Source organism: Hirsutella rhossiliensis, assembly GCF_020360975.1.
Source record: "Hirsutella rhossiliensis strain HR02 chromosome Unknown scaffold00003, whole genome shotgun sequence".
NCBI classification, from domain to species: domain Eukaryota; kingdom Fungi; phylum Ascomycota; class Sordariomycetes; order Hypocreales; family Ophiocordycipitaceae; genus Hirsutella; species Hirsutella rhossiliensis.
Genome location: NW_025408669.1, coordinates 7,446,434 through 7,468,998, shown reverse-complemented (window position 1 = coordinate 7,468,998; position 22,565 = coordinate 7,446,434). Strand labels below are relative to the sequence as shown.

Genomic DNA, 22,565 nt, shown 5'->3' with positions numbered 1-22,565 from the left:
AGCATGCTTGCTGCATACATATAGCTTCAATTAATTGCAAAGGAGGATATCCCTTAGGGTTCGAACCCATAGCCTTCCCTATTTGGTAGATTGACGTGACGCAAAGGGCGCCGCTGTTGCGTGGCAAGGAGGGTGCGCGGGAAGTTCACCGCCTTAAAATTGGCCAGCTACAGTGCTACACGCCGGTGCATGTCGGTGATCTCACGATCTGCCTCACATTTTCGCATCGCCGGCATCATCACCACTTATATATGTGAATAAAATGCCTGCTGTTCCTCTGAGTCTCTCTCGCAGTCAGCCCATATACCTGCAGTACCTCTTTCTCGTGAGAAAGGCTGCACCTGAATTTCCTCGGCCACCCGGGCATCTAATCGCTCTTCTTCTGCCTTATCCCAATCAAGGTATGCCATCATCTCTACCTTGGTCCATTGCCTCGAGCCGCAGCTCCTTGACATTTGCTTCCAGTCGAGGCACCAGTCATATTCAGTCTTGCTGTAGCGCAATGGCAAGCCCATTGCCTTTCGGTATGCCTGGTTGGTCTTGAGACTGCCGCGAGGCTGTGCTCTATACCAAGAGTCTCTTTCCTGACATACCTCTGATAGATGGCTCGTGGGTCATCATATAATAGATTCTCTGTAGTCTCTGTAGTCTCTGCAATTGCTGTAGAGACTGTAGAGACCGTAGTGACTGCAACTGTCATTTTCTCCATGACTGCTGCAGTCTGCGCAGTCTCTGGAACTGCTACCGTCTGTACAGTCTGTGCAGTCTGTGCAGTCCCTGCAATTGCTGCAGTCTCTGCAGTCTGTGCCGCCCGTGCCTCTGCCCGCTGCAGTATGTCGCTATAGCGTAAAGGACAATTGCGAGATGTCATGATGTGCCCTTGCTGGTGGCATTTGCTGCATGTAGGCGGCGCCTTTGGCCGTAGATCTGACTCTATGGCTTCAAATGCACTTGGCTCGCGCTGTGTGGATGACTGTGATATCCTTGATGCGGCGACAAGTTGGTCTAGTCGCCGACGAGGCTCTATGAGGACCTGACCAATCTCTTTGTTATCCCGTCGAAGGCGCCAATGTGTATGAAAATGTTGTAGCCGGAGGGCAGATCTTCCACTATGAGAGACTGTAATGCGTGCGCACAAGGGAGACCGCGAGACTTGGTGAAGCTGCCTGTGCAAGATGGGGTGTTTTTCTCGTTGAGGCGCTTGTGTTGCTTTGCAACCTGTCGCAAGGCTTCGTGTGATACCCAGCCACGTACCGTGCTATATACGGTTCCAGAGAGCTCAATTGGCATCCGTATATGCTGCCTGGCTTGGTTGGCTTGTAGCTCGGCCAGTTGGTTGAGGAGAGCTTGCTTGATTGCCCTCGTTGCCTCGAAGAGGTCTAATGTTGACTTCTTAAGGTGACTCTTCAATAATGCGTGGATGCCTTCCACCCGGGAAGTAGCCACATTGCCGAAGTGAGCATATTGATCGACCCAGGCCTTGACGAGCTTTTCCTTATACGGGTCCAACCAGGTTTCCGTATGTAGCTAACCTCCTTGACGTATCGTGGCACAAAGCGCTTCTCGAGCTCTTCAACTTGTTGATCAAATGTCTCCTCATCTTTCGAGCCCACGATTGAGTGCCAATACCCAAAGAACTCAGCCCACCTCTCATCACTATTAGAGTCCTCATCGTCACGGTCGAAAGCTGGTTTGCAATAGCTAAGCACCGCCTTATTCGCATGCCAGATGCAAAGCAGAGACTTGGACGCAGGAAAGCACCGGGAAATTGCGTTTATGCAGGCGAGGCAGCGATCTGTCAGGATAACCGATGGCTGGCGAATGTCATATAACTCGTATATCGATTGGAGTTGGTCCAGTGCCCAGATATAGTCATTTTCGTCTTCACCACTGAGGAAGGCAAAGGCAATACAGAATGACCGCTGACAGGCATCAACGCCGATCATATCGAGCAGTGGCATCTTATATTTGTTCGTCTTGTATGTGCAGTCTAGCAGTAGTAATTCTGGGTATGCGTTGAGGTATCCTAGAGACGCTGGGTGTGCGAATAAGACTGCTGTGACTCGGCCATCATGATCAAGCTGTATGCGGCTCTGGAACCCCTCGTTGTCAAGCTCATTGGCAAGGGCATGCATTGTGCTCTGGCCAGCAAGGAGCTCTCGTCTGCGCTGTGCGATACAGTTATATATGTCTTGCTGTGTCGCTCCTTGGGCAGTCTGAGAGCTCTGGCGCATATATGTCCGGATATCCTTTGGTGCTATGCCAGCGCTTGAGAGGTTCCCAATAGCTGACTGGTCAGTTGAGGAGAGGGCACGATGAGCTGGATGTGCTGTAATATGCAGACTGGGCTCATGGTTGTGGACCGACTTCTCCTCGCCTGGGCGATGCCTGACATACCAGTACGACTTATCAAGGCTCTCTTTCGCATTGATGGAAAACTGGCATCCAGTGATACGGGAGCTTGTAGACCGTTGCCGATCAGCTGGCTTCTGGTCCTTGCTTGTATGAGCCCCAAGTCTACCTCCACGATCGCAGGCAAATATGACTGTGCGTCTTCCGGACCGCGGGTCTCTCGTGGACTTGCCTGTGGTGAAGGCATAGCCTCTTGGAGCCGCCCACGCATTAATTGAGGCAAGAAGAGACTCTCGCGAGTCGAACTGGCCCTCAGGAGGAAGGCAATCGTCAGGGAATTCAGTAAGCCCCATATTGGAATTATCTTGAAGAGCTAGCTGTAGTGCACGACAGTGAGCAGCTCTTTATACACAAAGGAAAGGAAACTCCTGCTTTGTGGACGTGGTGCAGAACCCTTGTAACCGAGGCCGCCTGCGAGGTTTAATGCAGCCTGCGTTTGAGCTTTGGCCTCAATGGGGTCCAAGCACCACGCATGCAGGCGCTCGACCTTAATATGCGGATTATAGCATCGCTTCCGCGGACAACTACTCTGAGCGCAGATGGTATGCTATATGAGGCTGGCTCTCTGTGCGACAGTTTGCCACATGCAATAGAAAAGGAGAGTACAGGTCAGGGGGCGGCCCGACTATCTTCCGCCTGGGCTTACATAACAGGCGCGGACGTCCGCGCCGACTTTAAAGGCGCGGGGGTCCGCGCCTCTATTGGCTCCCGGACGTCCGCGCCGACTTTAAAGGCGCGGGGGTCCGCGCCTCTATTGGCTCCCCGGAATGGGGTGGTGATGACTAAGGGCGCCTACTTGGCTGACTCATCTTCCACCCCGAGGATCCTCGATGCCTCCAGTTCCTCTTCAGAAGTTCAGGCCTCATGTCATGTTGATGAGAGGCTGCATCCATCGTCTGTACACGTCCAGTATACTCAGGCCGGCTAACGAACTCACCGCAGGTCTATTCGTTCTTGATCGTCCTCTGGCTTCCGCGCAACAACCTCGAGCGTTTCCAATACATGGTCGGCTTCGTCCTCCACCTTTTCACGTCACCATTCATGAACATCATCGTCTTGGTTTATTCCCTCATCAAATCGGACGACATTTCATGGGGAAAGACGAGGGAGGTCGTCGCGGGCGGTGACGACGACCGTGACGGCGACGCTCTTGGTGGACGTGGGACGCATTGATAAATCATGGCGCCAGCACTCGGGGTGAGGCCGACGGATGGAGAGAATCCATGGCCCTCGGAGACTCGGCTTGTCCGCCGTCATGTCCCTCCATAAATACCGGTGCCGCTGTTGCCGCCAGTGTGCTCTGGCTCCTTCAACCACCTCCCACGTTGTCTCTAGGCGGAAGCAACAAGAACCGCTCTGGACTGGATACCCACGCGGCAGCCTTGAAAGGCAGCAACACACCCTCTGCCGCGGGCCGTCATGGCTAGCTCGACTGGATAGGCAGCGGAAGCTAGCGTGAGGCGTTGGATGCGACTTGAGCCAACTGCATCTCCAGCTCCCGCCACCATTGGCCCACCACCACACTCGCATGTGACCACGCAGCGGGTGCGGCTCCGGAAGCCGCACATGACACATTCTTCCCAAAGGATGCCATCTCGACCAAGTCTGCTCTCACGCCTTGTGTTGCGCAACCAACGGCGTCTGGGTCTGGAGAGAGGGGTGCGCTTCGTCAAGCTTGGTTCCCCTCACCAGCCTGCATGGTGTCCGAGAGGCGGCTGTCACGACTCATTGAGCACCATTTGACTTATATCATCAAGAGCGTCTGCTCGACACGATCCCATCGGGGCAATGCCCTTTGTTCTCCCGCAAGCGAATCTCGCTGGCCAGACCATCCACGCGCACCAGCCAAACGCCATTCCCCTAATCTCCCCCCCAAGTAAAGCCTCCCATGTCCTCCCCCACAGACAAACCATCGCCTCTTCTCGCCCTCGCGGCCCGTCAGCAACAGCACGTCGTCACCCAAACCATTCTCCGCCAAGCCACGACCCTCACCACCGTCGTCACCCTTGCCCCCGCCAGCACTGTGCGTCCCGACGCCCACATCTACGGGGCTCAACCCGGTCTGTCCAGTCTGCAGCTCGGCGCTATCTTGGGATCCATCGCTGCCGTCGCCGTCGTCTTTCTGGCCGGCGGCATCTGCTGGGCCCATCGACGGAAGGCACGCGCGGTGCCCGCTGTCGACTACACGTACTATTACTATAGCGACACCTACGCTGAGCCTTTGTCTGCAGACAGCCTGTCCTCAAAGCATCGACCCAAGACGCCGCGTTATCCGCCCCCAGTAGCTGAGTTCATCCCAGGCGGCGCCCGCTATCCGACATATAAAGCAATCCCAATCAAGAACCCGAGGAAACCGCAAAATCTTCGGCGTGTCTACACCTGACATATGTGTCCTGCGTTACGGACGTTTCTTGCGGCTCGCAACACAGAGAACTGACAGGAAACGGGCAACTCGATCAACTACCTAAGGTATCTTGAGCTTGTTCCCATTTACGCACCATCGCAACCACCGGTCATCGCCCCCAGCTGCCCGTTCCTTCCACAGTCGTAGCGCAAATCCGCCCCCTACATGCCTGGTACATCGGCGAGACTCTTCGACACTTCTTCCTGCTCTAGTCGCTCAAGCTCGTCTTGGTCCGTCCCGGGGTGGCAAGCCTGGCAGCTCCGAAAGTGGCGGCTTGTGTAGCTAGGTATATAGCCTCCATGTTGATATTCGTTAGAGTATCACAGGCCAAATTCTGGCAACTATCGGCGCCTGTGGTAATGCCGGTGCAGGGAATTCCCCGCCTTCGGAAAGGCGCCGAGTCGGAATTGTTCTTGGGCTCGCTGATTCCAAGTCGTCTTCATTAGTCGTCGTCTCCACCAACGTGTTCAGGGGAAAGCGGGTTGAGACTACCTGTATGTGACGTTGACCCCTCCTGTGTCCTTGAGATAGTTGAAGAGAACCTTGCTGGCGAACCTGTCCTTGGCGTCATCGCTAAACACCGTCCAAGTCGGGTTGTGAGTTCCAATCGTGTTGATGTCCATGTAAATCCTGATCTTGGCGGCCTCTGTCTCGTTGAGTTGAGCCAAATACTGTGCCGACCCCATTTCCCCTCCCCAAAATGCGAATCTAATTCGCCTTGAGTGGCCCTTGTAGACGTGAATCCTTCGCAATATCTCAATGAGTGCAGAACTGCCAGAGGCATTGTCGTTGATCCCAGGACCAGCCGTGCTGTCAAGGCGAGCGCCAAGCATTATGACATCGTCTGGGCTGCCGACTGCTGTGTCGACGATCATGTTGAACGCCTCGAGCTTCTCGTTCGTCGCTTCCACCTTCAGCTTGACCTTGAGCTTCTCACCAGCCCCGAGCCGCTCGCTCCACTTCTGGCCCACTTTGACGTCGACGACAGCAACAGGGATCATCTTGCCGGCTGTTTCGGAACTGAGCGCCGAGCGAGGAGGCTGGTCATACAAGATGACGGCTCCGGCTCCACGCTCCTTGGCCAGCGCAACTTTGTCAGCAATCTTGCAATGTCCCCCCTTGATGAGAGCTATTCTCCCCTTCAACTTGATACCCTTCCACTGGTCCTCGAAGCAGCCGGATCCGCGCTTTTCATCGACCGGGGCTGCGGCGAGGGCTGAGCGGAAGCCTTTAGACCACGTGCGGGTGTTGTATTTCACCGAAGTGACGTTCACAGGGTCGCCGTCCGGGCCCTTGAGCGAGATGCTGCTTGTATTTGAATAGATAAAATGGTGTTTCCGGATCTCAAGCTTGGCGAAAGTCCCACAGTGGTTGATTCCCCGAACGGTGTAATCTGCAGACAGGAGAAAGGCCAAGGTTCCCAAAGAGCGGCTTCCCTCGACTTTCGCAAAGCGGGTGAAGGCCTCGATGTGCCATGTAAGTTCTTTCCAAGAGATTTCCTTGGACACATCTCCAGGATAGAGGATTGGTCTCTGGCTTTCGGCTCCACCGGCGGCAAGCAGGGCGATCCAAAGGACGTTGCGGATGAGCTTCATGTTGGCAATGAGGCGGAACCGAGCGCTTGGGTGCTTCGGAAGACGAGGAAGGGGGTGAACAGGAAATGTGCGGAATAAAGAACACAAGAGATGAGTACGGGAGAAGAAATATAAGCGCCATCCTGATATTGGGCGGATATCTTAAATAGCAACGTCACTACAGCGTGGGCTCTGTCGTATCTGCGCAGCCAGCCCTTTAGCCAAGTGTCTAGTGCGAATAAGCATTTAGGCTTCTTCCACAAGACGGCAGAAGAGGTTTAATTAACCAGAAGCTTGTTTGGAGAAGCCCGGGATGCATGGCCCAGCGCAAGTCCAAGGGCTCGTGTCGCTGTTTGGAGGGTCTGTCAAGTTGGTAAAATTACCGCCACACCAGGCAAAACAGGGGCATCCCCCGTGCCGGTGTTGTTGACACGTATTATAAGTCCCTGCCAGAGCGGAGAATGGACTTGTAATACGCGTCAATACTCAATAGCCCCTCCACCGGCGGTGCCACTGCTTTTGCCTGGCGTGGCGGTAGTTTTACCAACTTGACAGTAGGTTAACTCATCTAGGCGGGCCAAGGCTTCCTGGTGGCACTGTCCATGCCGACTTGGTGCCCATAGGGCTGCAGCCAGGCCCCCAGCCATCATGCCATGGATGACGATGAAAATGAGGCTATTTCAAGTAGTCGGTGGAACAGCTCCGGCTCGGCGGCATTTTCGCCGAGCTCCGGGGTGCAACGAGTTGACTAAGCCGGCTCCTCCTCCGGGGAGCCAATAACGTAATCCACCCCCTTCCCGGTCAGACCCCCTACTCGGTCAGAAAAAGTCTCCACGCGGCGACCCACACTTATGGCAAGACAAACCGAGCACTATGACGGCAACGGGAGACCAATCGGTTCCACGCGAAGAACGGGTCCTGCTCGCCGTCAGGGCCTATCAGCAGGGCCAATTCAAAAGTACCCGCAAGGCTGCGGCCGCATACGACGTCCTCAATCGACAGTATCTGATCGACTGCGCGGTGTCATTCGCCGACGCGACGCTCAGATGAACAACCTGAAGTTGACGGCGACGGAAGAGACTGCCCTGGTACAATGGATCTTGTCGATGGACGAGCGAGGATGCCGCCGACAGTGGCTTACACTCGTCGGATGGCCAACTTATTGCTTTCCGAGCGAGGCAAAGATCCTGTCGGGGAAAACTGGGTGCGGAAGTTTGTTGGCCGCCACGGCGAAATCAAGGCAAAGTACTCTCGCCGATACGACTACCAACGAGCCAAATGCGAAGACCCCCAAAAGATCCAAGGATGGTACGATCGAGTCGCGGCGACGAAACAGAAATGGGGATTCTTGACGAGGATGTCTATAACTTTGATGAGACGGGGTTTCAAATGGAGTCGCTGCAACGGCGAGAGTCCTTACCCGGTCTGACCGGCGAGGTCGGGCAGTACTCACGCAGCCTGGAAATCGAGAATGGGTTACTGTGATCGAGTCTATCAACTGCCAAGGTTGGGCTTTACCGGCGAAGGTTATCTTCCAGGGCAAGTTACACCAAGCAAGCTGGTACGAATCAGAGTGCCCGATGACTGGCATATCGCCGTTAGTGAGAATGGCTGGACTTCCGACGACCTTGCTTTGAATTGGTTAAAGGAAGTCTTTGATCCGAATACACGGCGCCGTACGGTTGGTACGCATCGACTTCTTATTCTCGACGGGCACGGCAGTCACGTCACGCCGGAATTTGACAAGTACTGTACGGCCAATTCCATCGTAGTACTCCAAATGCCTGCACATTCCTCACATCTCTTGCAGCCTCTTGATGTCGGGTGCTTTTCGCCGTTGAAAACCATATACGGCCGAAAGGTTCAAGAGAAAATGCTCGCTGGGATCCATCATATCGACAAGCAGGACTTCCTTCCCATGTACTTAGACGCTCGCCGACAAGCACTTTCGCCGTCGAATATCCGAAGCGGATTTATGGCAACAGGCCTTTTTCCGTTTGACCCAAACAGAGTATTATCGCGGTTACAAGTTCAGGTTGACAAAGTCGGTAACGATCACGGCGACAAGAATACTCCAAGTCCCAACAAGAGCCTGAAGCAGCCAAGACTCCGCATAACGTCAACCAGCTTACCACTCACGCCGAAAGGCTTCTTCAACGCCGGCCACAAAATACAGACTCGCCAGTTTCACAAGCTATCAACCAGCTTATCAAAGGATGTCAAATGGCCATGCACAGCGCCGCCCTCCTTGCCGACGAAAACCGGCAACTTCGGTCAGAAAACCAGCGGCGAAAGCAGAGAAAGAACAGCGCCGTGAATACATTGGCGACGGCGGTACTCTATCGGTTGCAGAGGGCACGGTTAGGATAAAGCAACGGAGAGAAGAAGAAGAAGAGCGGGTTAAGCGACGGAGAGTGGAAGAAGAGGAGAGGACTAAGCGCCGGCGAGAGAAGGACGAGGAGCGCCAAGCGACGACAAGAAGGAGAAGAGCGGGCCGAGCGACGGCGACAAGAGAACGAGGAATGGTTCAAGCTACGGCGAGAAAAGGAAGAGGAGCGGGTCAAGAAACAGAGAGCAAAGGAAGATGAGCGGGCCAAGCGACGGCGGGAAGAAGGGGAGGGACCAACGACTTATAGAAGAGCTGAGTGTCCCAAGACAGCGTGCACCACCACGGTGTAGTAAGTGCAGGTCTTTTGAACACACTGCCCGTACGTGTAATAGATAGTCCTAATCGAGTTACTTGTCTCTTGGAGTAAATATGTCGTGGTATTGTGCTCCGTTTGTCTCGCGTAAGGTGCGGGTCTAGTCGGTGGGAATTTTTGACCGAGTAGGGGTCTGACCGGGAAGGGGTGGATTACGTTAGAGGCGCGGACCCCGCGTTTTAAAGTCGGCGCGGACGTCCGCGCCTGTTATGTAAGCCTGGCAGGCCATTTGGGCCGCCGCCAACTGCGCTCGCAGTCGGCCTCACTGATACAGCATGCTTGCTGCATACATATAGCTTCAATTAATTGCAAAGGAGGATATCCCTTAGGTTCGAACCCATAGCCTTCCCTATTTGGTAGATTGACGTGACGCAAAGGGCGCCGCTGTTGCGTGGCAAGGAGGGTGCGCGGAAGTTCACCGCCTTAAAATTGGCCAGCTACAGTGCTACACGCCGGTGCATGTCGGTGATCTCACGATCTGCCTCACATTTTCGCATCGCCGGCATCATCACCACTTATATATGTGAATAAAATGCCTGCTGTTCCTCTGAGTCTCTCGCAGTCAGCCCATATACCTGCAGTACCTCTTTCTCGTGAGAAAGGCTGCACCTGAATTTCCTCGGCCACCCGGGCATCTAATCGCTCTTCTTCTGCCTTATCCCAATCAAGGTATGCCATCATCTCTACCTTGGTCCATTGCCTCGAGCCGCAGCTCCTTGACATTTGCTTCCAGTCGAGGCACCAGTCATATTCAGTCTTGCTGTAGCGCAATGGCAAGCCCATTGCCTTTCGGTATGCCTGGTTGGTCTTGAGACTGCCGCGAGGCTGTGCTCTATACCAAGAGTCTCTTTCCTGACATACCTCTGATAGATGGCTCGTGGGTCATCATATAATAGATTCTCTGTAGTCTCTGTAGTCTCTGCAATTGCTGTAGAGACTGTAGAGACCGTAGTGACTGCAACTGTCATTTTCTCCATGACTGCTGCAGTCTGCGCAGTCTCTGGAACTGCTACCGTCTGTACAGTCTGTGCAGTCTGTGCAGTCCCTGCAATTGCTGCAGTCTCTGCAGTCTGTGCCGCCCGTGCCTCTGCCCGCTGCAGTATGTCGCTATAGCGTAAAGGACAATTGCGAGATGTCATGATGTGCCCTTGCTGGTGGCATTTGCTGCATGTAGGCGGCGCCTTTGGCCGTAGATCTGACTCTATGGCTTCAAATGCACTTGGCTCGCTCTGTGGATGACTGTGATATCCTTGATGCGGCGACAAGTTGGTCTAGTCGCCGACGAGGCTCTATGAGGACCTGACCAATCTCTTTGTTATCCCGTCGAAGGCGCCAATGTGTATGAAAATGTTGTAGCCGGAGGGGCAGATCTTCCACTATGAGAGACTGTAATGCGTGCGCACAAGGGAGACCGCGAGACTTGGTGAAGCTGCCTGTGCAAGATGGGGTGTTTTTCTCGTTGAGGCGCTTGTGTTGCTTTGCAACCTGTCGCAAGGCTTCGTGTGATACCCAGCCACGTACCGTGCTATATACGGTTCCAGAGAGCTCAATTGGCATCCGTATATGCTGCCTGGCTTGGTTGGCTTGTAGCTCGGCCAGTTGGTTGAGGAGAGCTTGCTTGATTGCCCTCGTTGCCTCGAAGAGGTCTAATGTTGACTTCTTAAGGTGACTCTTCAATAATGCGTGGATGCCTTCCACCCGGGAAGTAGCCACATTGCCGAAGTGAGCATATTGATCGACCCAGGCCTTGACGAGCTTTTCCTTATACGGGTCCAACCAGGTTTCCCGTATGTAGCTAACCTCCTTGACGTATCGTGGCACAAAGCGCTTCTCGAGCTCTTCAACTTGTTGATCAAATGTCTCCTCATCTTTCGAGCCCACGATTGAGTGCCAATACCCAAAGAACTCAGCCCACCTCTCATCACTATTAGAGTCCTCATCGTCACGGTCGAAAGCTGGTTTGCAATAGCTAAGCACCGCCTTATTCGCATGCCAGATGCAAAGCAGAGACTTGGACGCAGGAAAGCACCGGGAAATTGCGTTTATGCAGGCGAGGCAGCGATCTGTCAGGATAACCGATGGCTGGCGAATGTCATATAACTCGTATATCGATTGGAGTTGGTCCAGTGCCCAGATATAGTCATTTTCGTCTTCACCACTGAGGAAGGCAAAGGCAATACAGAATGACCGCTGACAGGCATCAACGCCGATCATATCGAGCAGTGGCATCTTATATTTGTTCGTCTTGTATGTGCAGTCTAGCAGTAGTAATTCTGGGTATGCGTTGAGGTATCCTAGAGACGCTGGGTGTGCGAATAAGACTGCTGTGACTCGGCCATCATGATCAAGCTGTATGCGGCTCTGGAACCCCTCGTTGTCAAGCTCATTGGCAAGGGCATGCATTGTGCTCTGGCCAGCAAGGAGCTCTCGTCTGCGCTGTGCGATACAGTTATATATGTCTTGCTGTGTCGCTCCTTGGGCAGTCTGAGAGCTCTGGCGCATATATGTCCGGATATCCTTTGGTGCTATGCCAGCGCTTGAGAGGTTCCCAATAGCTGACTGGTCAGTTGAGGAGAGGGCACGATGAGCTGGATGTGCTGTAATATGCAGACTGGGCTCATGGTTGTGGACCGACTTCTCCTCGCCTGGGCGATGCCTGACATACCAGTACGACTTATCAAGGCTCTCTTTCGCATTGATGGAAAACTGGCATCCAGTGATACGGGAGCTTGTAGACCGTTGCCGATCAGCTGGCTTCTGGTCCTTGCTTGTATGAGCCCCAAGTCTACCTCCACGATCGCAGGCAAATATGACTGTGCGTCTTCCGGACCGCGGGTCTCTCGTGGACTTGCCTGTGGTGAAGGCATAGCCTCTTGGAGCCGCCCACGCATTAATTGAGGCAAGAAGAGACTCTCGCGAGTCGAACTGGCCCTCAGGAGGAAGGCAATCGTCAGGGAATTCAGTAAGCCCCATATTGGAATTATCTTGAAGAGCTAGCTGTAGTGCACGACAGTGAGCAGCTCTTTATACACAAAGGAAAGGAAACTCCTGCTTTGTGGACGTGGTGCAGAACCCTTGTAACCGAGGCCGCCTGCGAGGTTTAATGCAGCCTGCGTTTGAGCTTTGGCCTCAATGGGGTCCAAGCACCACGCATGCAGGCGCTCGACCTTAATATGCGGATTATAGCATCGCTTCCGCGGACAACTACTCTGAGCGCAGATGGTATGCTATATGAGGCTGGCTCTCTGTGCGACAGTTTGCCACATGCAATAGAAAAGGAGAGTACAGGTCAGGGGGCGGCCCGACTATCTTCCGCCTGGGCTTACATAACAGGCGCGGACGTCCGCGCCGACTTTAAAGGCGCGGGGGTCCGCGCCTCTATTGGCTCCCCCTCCTCCGGCATCGCCTAATAATTAATCGCCTGCCCGTCGTGGCTTCCGCAAGCGACCGAGCCCCGCGGCTAGGCGCGGCTTCGGCGCGGGGCGCAAAACCTTGTCGCCACTTGATTGAGTGACTCGTGTCATGCCTTGACCTGCCAGAAACAACCTCTCCAAAACCCTCGTCGTCACGTCCCCCACGTCTCGCTGCTAACCGTCCACCATGGCGACCTCGGTACTGCCCCACGCCGGCCGCAAGCCCGCGACTGTCCTCTCCGCCACGGAGCTCATCGGCAACACGCCCCTCGTCCGGCTCAACAAGGTGCCGCAGTCGCTGGGCGTCGAATGCGATGTCTACGTCAAGGCCGAGCTATTCAACGCCGGTGGCAGCGTCAAGGACCGGATAGCCCTCAGGATGGTCGAGCAGGCCGAGAAGAGCGGCAGGATAAAGCCGGGCGACACCCTGATCGAGCCGACAAGTGGTAACACGTGAGTCTCGCCGGCCTCCCCCTCTCGACCCCAGCTGACAGCCCCAGTGGCATCGGTCTCGCCCTCGTGGGAGCCATCAAAGGCTACAAGACCATCATCACCATGCCGGAAAAGATGTCGGCGGAGAAGGTCTCGGTCCTCCGCGCCCTCGGCGCCACCATCATCCGCACCCCCAACCAGGCCGCCTGGGACAGCCCCGAGTCTCACATCGGAGTCGCTCGCCGCCTCGAAAAGGAGATGCCCAACGCCCACATCCTCGACCAGTACGGCAACAAGGACAACCCCCTCGCCCACGAGTACGGCACGGCCGAGGAGATTTGGGAGCAGACCGGTGGCAAGGTGGATGCCGTCGTCGCCGGCGCCGGCACCGGAGGCACCATCACCGGCCTGGCCAGGGGCATCAGGAAGCACAGCCAGGACGTCAAGATTGTCGCCGCCGATCCCCAAGGCAGCATCCTCGCGCTTCCCGACTCCCTCAACCAGGAGCACGTCAACGAGTCTTACCAGGTCGAGGGCATCGGATACGACTTTGTCCCAGACGTCCTCGACCGTCAGCTGGTGAACAAGTGGTACAAGACGGAGGACCGGGAGTCGTTCCACCTCGCCAGGCGCCTCATTTCCGAGGAGGGACTTCTCGTGGGTGGCAGCTCCGGCTCCGCCATGGCTGCCGCGTTCAAGGCAATCAAGGATTTCGGGTTCAAGAAGGGCGATGTCGTCGTCGTCATCCTGCCCGACAGCATCCGAAGCTATCTGTCCAAGTTTGCCGACGACGACTGGCTGGCCGCCAACGGCCTACTGCCCGTCAACGGCGTCGAGGCCGTCGACAGCGCCGTGGCCCAGACAGCCGGCCACGAAAAGTCGGCCGACCCATACCGAGGCGCTACGGTCGCGTCTCTCCGTCTGAAGCCCGTCACCTCGGTTGCGGCCGACGCCACCTGCTCCCAGGCCATTGAGACGATGCGCGACAAGGGCTTCGACCAGCTGCCCGTGCTCTCCTCGTCCAAACTGGTCGGTCTGGTGACGCTGGGCAACCTGCTCAGCTACATTTCACGCGGCCGCGCCACGGGCCAGAGCCCCGTTAAGGACGTCATGTTCGACTTCAGCCGCCTTGACGAGATTGTCACCGACCTGCGCCAGGGCGCCACGGGCCAGTCGTCGACCGAGCGCAAGAGACGGTTTGTCGAAATCACAATGGACACGCCCCTGTCGGCCCTGAGCAGCTTCTTTGAGTGGAACAGCGCTGCCGTGGTGACGGAGAAGAACGGCAACTCCAAGACCTTGTCCAAGCCCATTGCGGTGGTGACCAAGGTTGACCTGCTCACCTGGATGGTTAACAGGCGGCAATGATCTGACTGTATTTCCTTGTCTTGTTCTTTTGGTAACATTTTGTGATTGCGTTTAGTCAAGTGATTGATCTATAGCATTCGACTGGACATCAACAACCGAGCGTTCTATTGGGGATGCGCAGAGAGGGTGACCCAAGGATTATGGGATTAGAAGGTTGGCTAGTAGACTCAACATCTACAGCTATGTACAGTTGCATAGATAGCCCAACAATATGGGCCATAGACAGCGGTGGCAATCGGGGTATGGAGGCTGATGAGCACTTGCACTGCATAAAACATCGTGATTGCAGCCACTTCATCAGTAGCAGGGCTTTGTGCCGGCTTACGACACCCTCTGCGCGATCCACCACCACCACTTGTCCACGTCGGCGTCGTCGGCCATGACGCTGCCTCCGAGGACCTCGACGTCAATGTCAAATTCTGGCATTTGTCGGAAGGAAAACTTGTCGGAGCCATACTCTCCGAGCCAGGCGTCTTGCTCTTCGGAGCCAATGTCGTCCATGCCGACGCCCGAGTCGAGCAGGCCCTTGCTCTTCGAGGCACGGATTCTGGTCAGCTCATTCTCCAGGTGCGACTTGACCATGGCGGCGGGGAGGGCCGTGAAGAGATCCATCTTATTGGCGGCGACGAGGACCGAGACGGCAGCCCTTGGCTTGGACTTGTCGCCGGCCCGTTTCTGCAGGTGCAGCAGCACGTCGTAGAGGTAGGTCGCGGTTGGGGCCAGCGTCTCTTGCTCGCCGAGGGCCGCGGCGTCGACCATGAAGACGATAGCCTTGAGCTTCTCAGCCGAGCGGCCAAGCCGGCCCATGGCGACGTTGCGCAGCTTGCCGTGGCCAGGGGTGTCGACGAGGAGGAACTTTGTGTAGGTGCCGGTGGCGTCGTCGTGGTTGCGAAACGACTGCTTCAGGTCGGAGTCTGTCGAGGCATTGAGTTCGACCGACTGCGTGACCTGCGAGGTGTGCGTCGGGGCGGGCTTGGTGCCGCGCTCGAGCAGGGTGGCGAGGGCCGTCTTGCCGGCGTTTTCGGGCCCGAGGAGCAGGACGACGGGCGGGACGGTGTAGGTGGCCGACGAGGAGAGGATGAGGTGCAGGATGACGGGGGCGCCGATGATGACGAGGAGGCCGAAGAAGACGACGGGGAGGGACGGCGTCATGAGGGCCTCGACTATTTCGGTAAAGGATGCCATGCTGTCACGGTCGCCAGAAGCGGCAGCAGAGGCGCAAGGAGCAGATCAGGGCGTCGATGGGCGTGGGCCAGACTCGGCGAGAGGACGATGCCAGGCCAAGGCGCCGCGCTGCAGTCGGCAGCGGCAGGCCCGAGGTCTCGGGTCAGTGGAGGCCCGAAGGGCGAGAGTGTCGTGAGTTGCTGTGCGCAGGAAGCTGCATTGAAAACGCTCGTAGGCGAGCATCGTCTGGGCATCGTCGGAGCACCAGGGTGGACGGAGCCTGCCGAGAGGTACGTACTTGGTTGGCTCTGCCACACCACGTGTACGGAGTACGCGATGTTCCTGCGCCACAGTCTGCAGATGTAACAGGACATCTGGTGTCGCGTGAGCAGCAGGAGCAGCTCAGCCTCGTTGGTCAGCCTCAGCGAGAGCACACCGAGTGCGGTTGGAGGCGGTGGATCCTGACATGGAGCAGCCGCCGATTTCCTTGCTCTTCTTCCTCCAGAGCATATCTTCATCGCATCATTTCCAATCGGTCCAGCCGCATCGCGGTCACGCTCTGCTGGTAGCGAGCTTCCCGCGTCCTCGTCTCCATATTTTTCCCCTGTTCCGCGCGCCGTTGACCGCGCCGTTGACCGCGCCGTCGAACCTCAGCGCTCTCTCTCCGGGGCCCGGTTGATGACCCTCCACCTCCCTCTCGCCCTGCACCAGGTCGTACATGGGAAGCCCTGTCCGAGAAAGCAGCAGTCCCGCTGCCTCCGGCCCCTCCGCCGCCGCAGCCCCGACGCAGCCCTCGACCAAGGCAGCGGCCGCGGCCCCGAGGCTCAACAGGGACATGGAAATGGGCAGTCTGCCGGCCGCCGACGGCGCTGAGCCGGCGAGCGACATTATGCAGCTGGCCAGGGTGGGCGACGTCGGGGCCATGGAGAAGCTGTTCGAGTCGGGCGAGTACGATGCCACGTTTGTCGATGACGAGGGCATCACGCCGTTGCACGTGAGAGAACCTGAGCCGTCCGTCGACAGGCAAAAGCACGACTGACGCGCCCTCTGCAGTGGGCAGCCATTAACAATCAGTATGCCATGTGCAAGTTCCTCCTCGAACACGGCGCCGAGATCAACCGCAAGGGCGGCGAGTCGGTCGCCACGGCGCTGCAATGGGCCGCCCAGCGCTGCCACTACTACACGGTCAACCTGCTCCTCCACCACGGCGCCGACCCGCTCATCACCGACGCCCAGGGCTACAACACGCTGCACATCTCCACCTTCAACGGCAACGTCCTGCTCATTGTCCTGCTGCTGCACCAAGGCATCCCCGTCGACGTGCTCGACAGCTATGGGCACACGTCGCTCATGTGGGCCGCCTACAAGGGCTTCGCCCAGTGCGTCGACGTCTTCCTGCGCTGGGGCGCCAGCGTCCACGCCACCGACGAGCACGGCTTCACCGCCCTGCACTGGGCCCTCGTCAAGGGCAACCCCGGCTGCGTCCTCAAGCTCATCGAGTACGGCGCCGACCGCTTCGCCAAGACGGACACGGGCAAGACGCCCGCCGTCACCGCCAGCGAGCTCAACACGCAGCCCGTCTGGCATCGCGCCCTGAGGGAGTGCGGCTACGACGTCGACGGCCACCCGGCCATGCCGCCCTGGCCCGGTGCGAGCTATTTCTTAAAGGACAAGAGAATGTTTGCCACCCGCTTCCTCTTCCTCTGGCCCTTTGTCCTCACTGGAGCCGTCCTCTTCGCCCTGTCTCGCTTTCCCATCTTCCTCGGCCTTCCTATAGCCGGCGCAATCGTCTTCGGCGTCATGTCGTGCGCCAAGCAGGTCATGGAGTACGCGCCATCCGACATGCGTCACTTTCACAAGACGGTGGGTCTGGCTCTAGACGGACAAACTCGGGTAGAGGCTGACTTGGGTGAAGCCCTGGATGGCCGGCATCTTTGCAGGCTCGCTCTTTCTCGTGGGCCTCAACTGGCTCTTTGTCGTCCTGCCAGCCACAACCCGGTCGGGCAACGGGGTGACAGATACCCACTTCTTCCTCAACTTTGTCTTCGCCGTCTTGTATTGCCTCACGACCTTTTTCTACGCCGCAAACATGAGATATGATCCCGGGTTTGTGCCCAAGCTCAACGGCATTGCCGAGCAGCGGGCCGCCATCGACGAGCTGCTTAAGGAGTGGAAGTACGACGAGTCCAACTTTTGCGTTACGTGCATGATTAGGACGCCGCTCCGGAGCAAGCACTGCCGTAGGTGTCAGCGATGCGTGGCCAAGCATGATCAGTGAGTCGAGTCATGCCTCGTCCGAGTCTTGGACTTTTCATGCTGACGCCGCCTAGCCACTGCCCGTGGGTGTACAACTGCGTCGGCATCAACAACCACCGCCAATTCTTCCTATATCTCATCTGCCTCACGCTCGGCATTATTGCCTACGACTGGCTGTTGTATGACTGTAGGGTCACTCCTCCTCCGTTACTGGCTGGGGACGGAGGCTAAACTTATCTACAGACTATGGCAAGATATCGACGAATGCCTCCGAGACCTGCAACGTCCTTGGGGCGAGCCTATGCAAGCTCCTCAACGCGGACTCGTACACACTCATCCTTGCTGCGTGGGTCTCGCTGCAGCTGGTTTGGGTCACTATGCTCGTTTTTACCCAGTTCTTCCAAGTTTCCCGCGCCATGACGACGTATGAGAATATGACTGGCATCCATCTCAGCCCGCCGACATCCAGGGCGCTCACGTCGACAGGCACGCCGCTGGACCCTAACATTCCGCCACTCGCCTCGGCCACGGACGCGGCAGGCGGCCCCGCCAACAGGAACAAGGCAAGCGGCGGCATGCTGAAGCAGTGGAGCCGAATGCTCGGCGTGGACCCGTTCATCGAAACCATTGCAGGGCGGGCGGCGGCGACAGGCAAGAACAGGCGCAAGAAGAAGAACCCGTACAGCCGGGGCTGCCTCTCCAACTGCAAGGACTTTTGGTGCGATCCCGCGCCCATTTTCGGCCAGCGAGAGAACGGCAGCGCCTTGCTGGGCGGCGGCAAGGTCGACTACACGGCCATGTACGAGAGCCCGCCCCTGATGCGGCTGACGGGCATCCGCACGCGAGGAGGGTACGAGGCGTTGGGGGCGGAAGACGTGTAACGACTACCAAGTGTATGGGAGGCTCGTGTTTTTGTTTTCCCTTGCTGCGATTTCTGCCTTGTCGCACATTGCAGTCTCGCCGAGACAGAGCGTTGACGTGTTTGCGGGTTTTGTCAAACGATATACAGGCGCACCGTACATGCATAGAGGGCCGGCTGACGTGCAGAGTCACGAGGGGCATACGGGGGACGGCCGTGGCAACGTGTTGGATGCAATTGCGTAACGGGAGCAGCCCGACGACTGATGACGGGAAAGGAGTGAGTGCCGGAGACCTTGTACTTGATGACCTTTGCACGATGAACAAGCTGCCGTTGACTCGGATGTCTGGCTCAAGGCTGTCCGGTTCTGTTAAGGGGTGGCCGTGAGGGCTTGTTGGGCAATAAGGAGGTCGATGAATGAGTAGGCCTTGCCATCCATCACCGTTGCGTTAGAACCGACGATGCTCGGCGCAGACAGAACCAGACGTTAAGGACAAGTGCCAGAGCATTGACTGTCCCAGCCTCTTGATTGTAGCTCGCATCGTCGATGCTCCTTGGGTTTTCTGAACGGACAGGGTCATATATTTACCGCCGGGCAATCAGGCGAAGTCGTTTGGTCCTCGCCCAGGGCGAAGGTCGCAACGGCTTGCCTGGTCCAGCCTGGAACACAGGACATACATTCAGCTTCTTCTGTCGACGAAGAACCGATGCCTCGGGGGAGTTGGATGTTGTTATTTCTTAGGAGTGAAGAGGATTCGTCGAGAGACAGTTGGTAAAGGGAAAGAAGCTGGCGCTGCGTCTTCGTCCAGCATCAGCCATGTTCTGATCCAAGGGGCGAATGACGACTTGACTCTGAGCTTTACATATCAAGCAGTGGTTCTACAGGGCCTTGGTCAAGGCAGGGGGGCGCTGACCGTGGAAGGAAGAATGAAAACGGGGGGTTTATCATGCGGCTTCCTTTTCCCACCAGACCAAGCGACCTCTGCGGGTTTTCCCTTGCCCATTCTCGAGTGCATTTAGAATAGCTTCAAACCAGTTCCCGATGCTGCGCCATGTGTTCTTGTCCTCGGCTCTTCCTTTTTATTCCCTTATCGCTATACATGTGTAGAGGCGCTCATCTCTTTACCGTTTACTTCAATATGAGTGTTCGACCGACCTCTTGAGAATAACGGAAGAGAGACTCCCCTGAGCTCGCTGCTCCATCAAGTTGGTTTTCTTTTCGCTTATACGCATACACCTTTGGTCACGCCTCGCAGCAGCTAGCACAAGGTATGATTCGACCTCTCGGCTTTCCGTCGTGCTGACAGAAGCGGCCTCGCACGATCCATGACAAGCCGGGGATACGGCCAGAAGGGGGAACCCAGTCGCTGGCTTCTTCTCGTGCGTGCCTGTGTATCGGGATAGACGTATGTGCTGTAACATGTCTGTACTGGAAATGCGTCGAAACGTATGCACGCACACGAGAAACACCCGGCTCTCGAGAAGGCGGCCTCTCCTGGTTCGAGAGCGTTGCGTGCATAATAATCCCCGAGAAGGGGTTTGAGCAGGTTCCACGATCCCAGGGAGAGACGCCGGCGTGCATTGGCCTATATTGTCAGGGGCTCGTCCCCATTGCGCCGTCCTTTTCTCCTTTTTCTCTCTTTTTTCCTTATTTTGTCCCCCGCTTGCACAGCGGGTGATTCGATGGCAGCGAGTGCCAGATTCTGCACGTCGAGTTGCACCGGCATCGACCGAGGGCCCGAGGCGCATCGATTGGGCGGCACAGAGATTGTGTCAGGCACACCGCCGGAGTGGCCCTTTTGAGAAGCTGGGTATTCAACAGATAGCTCCTCGAGCTTACACCTGTATCGTGAGCATCGCAACTGACGAGCAGGCCTCGCTCATCGCGCGCGCCTCCGCCGCAAGTCGGCTCGACTCTTCTCACCCCCGTGCCCTCTGCCCACTGCCGAGCACAAAACCGGCGGTTGCAAGCTCAGTCGCGACATATGGGCGGGCGCTCGAAGCGGCAGCGATGGGGAATTACGATATACGATGGGCCTTGTTACCGGAACGAGGACGAGGGCGGGAGAGCTTGGGACTCGTCAGGCCCCCGTGTTTTTTCTTCTTTCTTCTCGGTTTATGTCCCTTTTTGCAAAGGATCCGGACAACCGGCCTCCGCAAAATGAAATAAATAATGGACGAAGTACAGGGTCAGGAACCTAGGCGTTTGATCTTTTGGATCAACCGCTGATGTGTCGTGGACGCTGGCAACACGCACGTGCCGGCGCGCCTCGAGGACGCAAGCCGCCGGGGAACTTGCACAAGGTGATTGGACACACGCCTAGTTCCATCTGCGTCAATTCCAACGGTTCCGGTCGTTGAGGTCCTGGTTTACGGAGTTGGCATCCATCTTCCACGTTGTATGCCGCACATGAGTCCAGCTGCTCTCTCTGTCGCGTAGACAGGGCGCCGGTCACCGAGACACGAGTCTTGTCCAAGGCCCGAACTGCGTACGCTATCCATCAGCTCGATCTTCGGCGGACATGACTGGTTGAGACCAAGTAAAGACGGCGTTGCATGCCTATACCTCCTCAGCTACTGTGCATGATGTACGGTATGCGCCGGCCGCGGAGGCGTGTCAATGGCAGAACCCTGATCGGCTGCGGAACCTCGGTTGACGCTGGGCCGGTGCCGAGGCGGAGCGGCTCTGGGATGTGCATATCGAGTTTCTTCGTACTCAGAGACAGCACTGCGCTGCGGTCTTGTCCTTGATCGGCGAATGATGCAGCAATGACAGAAGCGACGGTCCATCGACAACTTGCGACAACTCGGACAAAGCCTCGATGGCTTGCAGCCCTTGCGCCAAAATAAAATGAAGGACAAAGAAGCCTCTCAATGACACGCATGAGCGTGAAAAACGTGAGCCTAACGAAAGGACGGGCCGCTCCCCCGGATCGTCGACATCGAATCTCTGGCGTGCGGCGCCAGCCTCTCTGCAACGCCATTCATTTACTTTGCTTCTCTCCCGCTTCGTCTCGTCCCATGCTCGCCCTTCCCACGGGTCGGGGCGACGGATCGGCTGGCTGGCGGACGTTTGAGCCGCGGCCGCGTCTTGCTCCCCTGCCCCCCCTTGTTTACATTGCCGGAGGTACGATGCATGGCTCCCCGGCCGGCGGAACCGTGGGGGGCACGGCATTGGCTGACGCCTCTGGTCGAAGCCTGTTTATATGACTTGCACCTAATGGCCGTCCCCAGAGATGGAGAATGTGCTGGTGCCCCGGACACAGGGAGAGTTGATCAAGAGTTGCGTGGTAAGAGACCCTTTCATATTGGGGAGCCAACTTCAGAGGTACCACCTGGCAGAGCCACAGAGAGACTGAAAACTAGCAAAGAGATGCCTCGATGCTACTGTACAAGTACTTTCTTCTCCATGCGCAGCTGCGCTCCTGCGGGTAGTTGTCTCGATCCCTGGCTTGTTCTCCACTGCAACTCCGTGACAGCCACGACACCCCATTGCACCGGGACTGGACGAATCCGAGGCTCGGGTAGAATCAGGAGGCTGTTGGAAGTCTCCGGATTGGCCGTCGGAGAATAACCGTCTGGTTCGCCGCCGGAGCAGGTGACGATGACATTCGTCGATGGGCGCATCTCAGCTGCATGCGGCCCGGCATGCGCAGGCCTGTCTCTACATGCAGTAAGTCATTCATACATGGGCGGCAATCCACTGGCCGCGTGTTGCCGTCCCATTACGTCTTTGAGCGTACGGATGCCCCCAACCATCAGACGCGGCCGTCACTCATCCCCTCGTGCATAATATGTACAGTACGTCTGGTCCTTGGGCAACGCCCTCATCGGCGTTAAAGGCAGTGAGTAATTCTGTAGCCCTGTTTGCAGTACCGACTCCCCTGTCCTTGCTCCCGTCTTGTCCTGGGCCGCCTTCTCCCCCTTGCTTCCTAGATGCCTTCGACACCTTGCTCAGGCCCACCCAGGGACGGATACTTC

The 22,565-nt window shown here is 56.8% G+C and overlaps 6 protein-coding genes across 6 annotated transcripts; 4 read left to right on the top strand and 2 right to left on the bottom strand.

Moving 5' to 3' along the window:
- Positions 1–3,190: 3,190 nt before the first annotated feature.
- On the top strand, positions 3,191–3,585 carry HRG_04107 (chitin synthase domain-containing protein; the record flags this gene model as incomplete). The annotated part of the gene is made up of 2 exons (XM_044862578.1): positions 3,191–3,310; positions 3,355–3,585. 2 exons carry the CDS (start codon positions 3,191–3,193, stop codon positions 3,583–3,585), a joined length of 351 nt encoding a protein of 116 aa, XP_044723604.1.
- Positions 3,586–4,300: 715 nt separating this feature from the next.
- Positions 4,301–4,795, top strand: HRG_04106 (uncharacterized protein; the record flags this gene model as incomplete). The annotated part of the gene is made up of 1 exon (XM_044862577.1): positions 4,301–4,795. One exon carries the CDS (start codon positions 4,301–4,303, stop codon positions 4,793–4,795), a length of 495 nt encoding a protein of 164 aa, XP_044723603.1.
- Positions 4,796–5,024: 229 nt separating this feature from the next.
- On the bottom strand, positions 5,025–6,411 carry HRG_04105 (peptidase family m28 domain-containing protein; the record flags this gene model as incomplete). Its single annotated transcript, XM_044862576.1, has 2 exons — positions 5,025–5,238; positions 5,309–6,411. 2 exons carry the CDS (start codon positions 6,409–6,411, stop codon positions 5,025–5,027), a joined length of 1,317 nt encoding a protein of 438 aa, XP_044723602.1.
- A 6,281-nt stretch (positions 6,412–12,692) lies between these two features.
- Positions 12,693–14,305, top strand: HRG_04104 (pyridoxal-phosphate dependent enzyme domain-containing protein; the record flags this gene model as incomplete). Its single annotated transcript, XM_044862575.1, has 2 exons — positions 12,693–12,958; positions 13,006–14,305. The coding sequence occupies 2 exons, from the start codon at positions 12,693–12,695 to the stop codon at positions 14,303–14,305; spliced, it is 1,566 nt and encodes a 521-aa protein (XP_044723601.1).
- Positions 14,306–14,626: 321 nt separating this feature from the next.
- On the bottom strand, positions 14,627–15,490 carry HRG_04103 (signal recognition particle receptor beta subunit domain-containing protein; the record flags this gene model as incomplete). Its single annotated transcript, XM_044862574.1, has 1 exon — positions 14,627–15,490. One exon carries the CDS (start codon positions 15,488–15,490, stop codon positions 14,627–14,629), a length of 864 nt encoding a protein of 287 aa, XP_044723600.1.
- A 697-nt stretch (positions 15,491–16,187) lies between these two features.
- On the top strand, positions 16,188–18,606 carry HRG_04102 (ankyrin repeats (3 copies) domain-containing protein; the record flags this gene model as incomplete). The annotated part of the gene is made up of 5 exons (XM_044862573.1): positions 16,188–16,463; positions 16,523–17,332; positions 17,385–17,743; positions 17,800–17,912; positions 17,969–18,606. The coding sequence occupies 5 exons, from the start codon at positions 16,188–16,190 to the stop codon at positions 18,604–18,606; spliced, it is 2,196 nt and encodes a 731-aa protein (XP_044723599.1).
- Between the last annotated feature and the right edge of the window lie 3,959 nt (positions 18,607–22,565).